The sequence below is a fragment of the Olea europaea genome, chromosome 10, assembly GCF_002742605.1.
Source record: "Olea europaea var. sylvestris chromosome 10, O_europaea_v1, whole genome shotgun sequence".
NCBI classification, from domain to species: Eukaryota; Viridiplantae; Streptophyta; class Magnoliopsida; order Lamiales; family Oleaceae; genus Olea; species Olea europaea.
This window is the reverse complement of record NC_036246.1, coordinates 29,774,675-29,779,057: the sequence shown is the minus strand read 5'-3', so window position 1 is coordinate 29,779,057 and position 4,383 is coordinate 29,774,675. Positions and strand designations below refer to the sequence as shown.

The 4,383-nt window shown below is 36.2% G+C and overlaps 1 protein-coding gene across 1 annotated transcript; it reads left to right on the top strand.

Annotated features, from left to right (window-relative positions):
• Positions 1–6: 6 nt before the first annotated feature.
• Positions 7–4,368, top strand: LOC111401787. Its single transcript, XM_023029693.1, has 7 exons — positions 7–10; positions 401–514; positions 1,028–1,123; positions 1,240–1,337; positions 1,417–1,859; positions 2,622–3,067; positions 3,808–4,368. The coding sequence occupies exons 3-7, from the start codon at positions 1,046–1,048 to the stop codon at positions 3,901–3,903; spliced, it is 1,161 nt and encodes a 386-aa protein (XP_022885461.1). The 5' UTR covers positions 7–10; positions 401–514; positions 1,028–1,045; the 3' UTR covers positions 3,904–4,368.
• Positions 4,369–4,383: the final 15 nt, after the last annotated feature.

Here is a 4,383-nt window from a genome sequence, read left to right as displayed (position 1 = left end):
TGATGAATTGGTAAGATACTTCGATTAGCTGTTTTCAGATATGCTGAACTTTGGTGTTTTTGTAGTTTAATGCTGTGAGCATATTGTGGAATGTATAAAAAGTATTCTCCTTCCCTATTGCATGTTGCTTTAATTATTTCACCTTTTTTTCCCTGTGCTAGTAAACAAATCAATTGCTTCATTCAATTGAGCCAACTGATCAATGATAATGAAATCAAGATCTTAAGTATTCTATCATATTGCCTTTGCATTTATACCATATGAGAAAAATGGTTTCCTTCATTTGTTTGACAATGTATAATCTGGTATCATTTTTAAGGTGATGCGTATCTTACTTTACTCATTCCACTAAATAATTTGTCTATATTTTTATTGATTTTCATATGATCTGCATTTGAAGGATGAAGTGCTAAAAATTGTCAAACCGCAACACTTTCTACCTATCCATGGAGAACTTGTATTCCTTAAAGAGCATGAGTTGCTGGGAAAATCAACTGGCATTCATCATACTGCAGTAAGTAGTTTGTTTCAGTTGAAGATATTTGAAGAATTGTTGGATTAGTAGTTCTCATTAAAATTGTTATGGATCTTTGGTTATAGCCAATTTTATTTCTATTTTGGTCAATGCATGATGGGTCATTATGTGATTGGGACATACAAATCCTAGTATCTAACTGCAGAAAGCTGCTACCAAGTCCATTTTATAAGCTAGTTGTATTAATGAGCCTACTTCATCAAATTACACCATTTCCAAGAAGTGGGGAGTCGAGGGCCAAATGTGAAGCAAAATTACAGGCTGAGGTGTCCATTTCTTGTCCTGGGAGAAAATCTACAATGGACAAGTGTACACTATATCATTGGTTTAGTCTGCTATTTGATCTATGTTCTTACTGGTACCCTTTAACCATAAAACAGAAGATAGTTAAGAGAAAATATATCTGGTTGACAGTGTGGAAGGCGTTGCTATCTTAATTTTGAATGTCATCTGTTACATCTCGTCCTACAATATTTTAATTAATCTCTTCAGGTTATAAAAAACGGGGAGATGCTGGGAGTTTCACATTTGAGAAACCGAAGGGTTCTATCAAATGGTTTCATTTCCCTGGGGAAAGAGAATTTGCAGGTCTCTCTCTCTCTCTCTCGCTCTCGTGTACATACAGAAATGGCTATATGTGAATTTACACTCATAGCTGCTAATTATCTGAAAAGATATTTGCTAATATATTCTGAATGCTGCAGCTGATGTACAGCGATGGTGACAAAGCATTTGGAACAGCTAGTGAACTGTGTGTTGATGAGAGGATGAGAATTGCATCTGATGGTATTATAGTTGTCAGGTAGGTTATTTACTACTACTGCAAAACCTAGTTTCTTAACTTGTGCCTGCATATTGACAGTCTCGCATTTATGGTGCAGTATGGAAATTTTGCGCCCTCAAGCTATAAATGGTTCTGTCGAAGCAGCTCTAAAAGGAAAAATAAGAATTACCACGCGTTGCTTATGGCTTGACAAAGGAAAACTTTTGGATGCACTTCATAAAGCTGCACATGCTTCACTATCAAGCTGTCCTGTCAATTGCCCTTTGGCCCACATGGAAAGAACTGTTTCCGAAGTTTTGAGAAAGATGGTGAGAAAGTACAGTAGCAAAAGACCCGAAGTTATAGCTATTGCTATTGAAAATCCAGACGCTGTTCTTGCAGATGAGATTAATGGAAAACTATCTGGAAAGTCGCATGTTGGCTTTGGGATTCCAGCATTGAAGAAAGCAGTTGATGGACATCAAAAGAGCAGACAACTTTCTGGCACACTAGAGGACGATGGCAATGGACTTGCAAGTACCGCAGAACAAGAATTGCAAGGTTATGTTTGATTCTTGCTAAAATCTCTAAGTCAATTCTCTTCAATTTCCAAAATTACGGAATATACGTAGGCTCACTTATTAGATATATTCAGGGTGTGAAATTGATAATCTGTGCATGTATCTAGATGCAGTGTGTGGTCAGAAAGAAGACGGGAAAGATGGTTTTTAACTGTTCTAACTGTAACATTTTTCTGAAAAGAGTGAATTATAATATATTGGCTGACTTTCTTTAACATGGTGAGATATCATGGGCATTATGCTGTTTATGAGTCTCAAAAGAAAATATCGAAACAATATTGGTGTAACCTTTAATGAGGAATAATCTACTAAGTACTGATGCTTAACTTATGCTATGTGCCGATGATATGTCACATCAATCCTATCGCTGCTTAGAATAAACTAAGTTCAGTGCTTAGTAATCATTTCTCAACCTTTAATTTAGACGAGCCTATTAGAGCTTAATTATGTGAGTTGGTAAATTATATTCACGTCACTAGGTGTAGTAGCTACATAATTATTGTGGCTTTGTAGTATGCATATGATCTGCTAGCTGTATCAGAAAGGACAGGATGGACTTTTAGCTTATNTGTCAAATTTATGATTTGTTGACTAGGCTCCAATATTTATCATATAGAATAGAATATTATTTCTATTGGACCATTAAGATCGCCAAATCAATCAATATATGTAACTTGATTCCGTGATGTCATCATGTTACTAATTCATTGAAACCATTCTTCGTACTTTCTTCTTCGTGCAGTTCATGACATTGACAACGCGGGACTTCTTGATGAGAAAGAAACCTCTTCAAGTTCTGAACCAGAAAATTCTCCCAATGGTGATGACAATTCGGATGATTTTTGGAAGTCATTTGTTGTACCGTCCGTGGTTAATCAATCAGAAGGTAACAGCTCTTTTCTTCCAGAACCAGAGCGAGATGAGGTGGCCAGAATGGAAAACAGTGAACTTGATCCCAGCACACCAAAATCTAGATTAAAACCAAAGACTGCAAAACGGAACAAATGGAAACCTGAAGAGGTTAAGCAGCTAATTGAATTGCGCGGGGAACTCCACAGCAGATTTCAAGTTCTCAGGGGACGGATGGCCCTTTGGGAAGAGATATCTTCAAATTTGTTATCTGATGGAATTACTAGAAGTGCCGGACAATGCAAATCATTGTGGACGTCGCTCATTCAGAAATACGAGGTTCATTTTTGTATCTCTAGCGTAGAAGTTACAACACACTGTTCTTATTAGTTATACGCATCTCTGTATATATGCATGTTAATAATACACTTCGAATATGTTCGGCTTAGGATGCTTCCTGAATTCGACTATGATTTAGCCCTTGTTTGACAACCATTATTTGAAAACTATTTTTACTATATATTTATTTTCAACCACACATTCATATAATAAATATTCTGCACGTAAACTCAAATTTTTTTCATACTTTTTAACCACACATTCTCTTAAAAATCACTATTCAAAACTTTCCTTGTTTTTCTTAAATAATGGTTGTCAAACAGGGGCTTAATTGTTTCATAACCTTTCTGATTCTGTTAAATAGGACTCTAATGTTTGGATTAAGGGTCTTTTTGGGGTGACTTATGCTATTTGTAAAAGAGTTTTTTGAAGAAGCCACATTAGGTCAGTTTTCTCTAGAAGTTCTTCTAATAGGATAAAGCACTTCCAAAAAGTTATCCAAATGGGCCAGATGGAGCTTTTAGTTTTTGAAAAGCCATGCCGGACACACCCTAAAGCAGACGTTCTTGTTCTACCAACAATCCATTGTAATGCACAAGGGCCAAGGGCTCGTCTTGATTACAATATCCCCCTTTCATGTGGTCAATTGTGTGTATTTTTCTCTGTTTTTCCATGTTTGTTACATCAAATTTATTCATTTGATGATTAGTAACTGCGGCACCTTCTTCTGTTTTGAACAGGAATGTAAGATTGATACAAAAAGTCGAAAGACCTGGCCATATTTTGATGAAATGGATAAGATTTTATCAGATTTGGCAACGACAGCGCCCAAATGATCAGTATGATTCAGTCTGTCTTCGGGAAGCAAAGAATCAAGAGTTGAGGATGAAATAGTAAAGTGAACCTCATGGAGCAGTGCAAAATCACGAGATATGGCGATATGAAAATGGAAAGAGGTTCAAAGTACTCCATTTCTGAAGATTTATTGTTAAGAGGTCAAAAAAAAAATCATTCAGAACATGCTCGTAATGATGTTTCTGTGACATGTATAATGTTATACAGAAAACGTGTGAAAGGGAATCAATTTTGTAGGCTAGCATGTTATATTTACCGTTAAGAGTTCTGCTTAGTGTACAGCACTTGGTGCAGTACACTTTTATTGTGAGGGGCCCCACAAATTTAATATTGATGTGGGCCTCTTCAACATGTGAGAGGGCTATACACCATGCTATGTAGCATGGTGTACAAATAGATTTTCCCTTACTGTTAAATGAGTAAAGAATTTGTAATCATTTAATTAATTTCACTCGTCCTCG

What these genes read in the sequence shown, in the direction of transcription:
- LOC111401787 (XM_023029693.1), top strand. Translation starts at nt 1,046, where the DNA reads ATGCTGGGAGTTTCACATTTGAGAAACCGAAGGGTTCTATCAAATGGT. An exon ending in CGCAGAACAAGAATTGCAAG is followed by an intron (nt 1,860 to 2,621) that starts GTTATGTTTGAT and finishes TTCTTCGTGCAG; the next exon opens with TTCATGACATTGACAACGCG. An exon ending in CGCTCATTCAGAAATACGAG is followed by an intron (nt 3,068 to 3,807) that starts GTTCATTTTTGT and finishes TGTTTTGAACAG; the next exon opens with GAATGTAAGATTGATACAAA.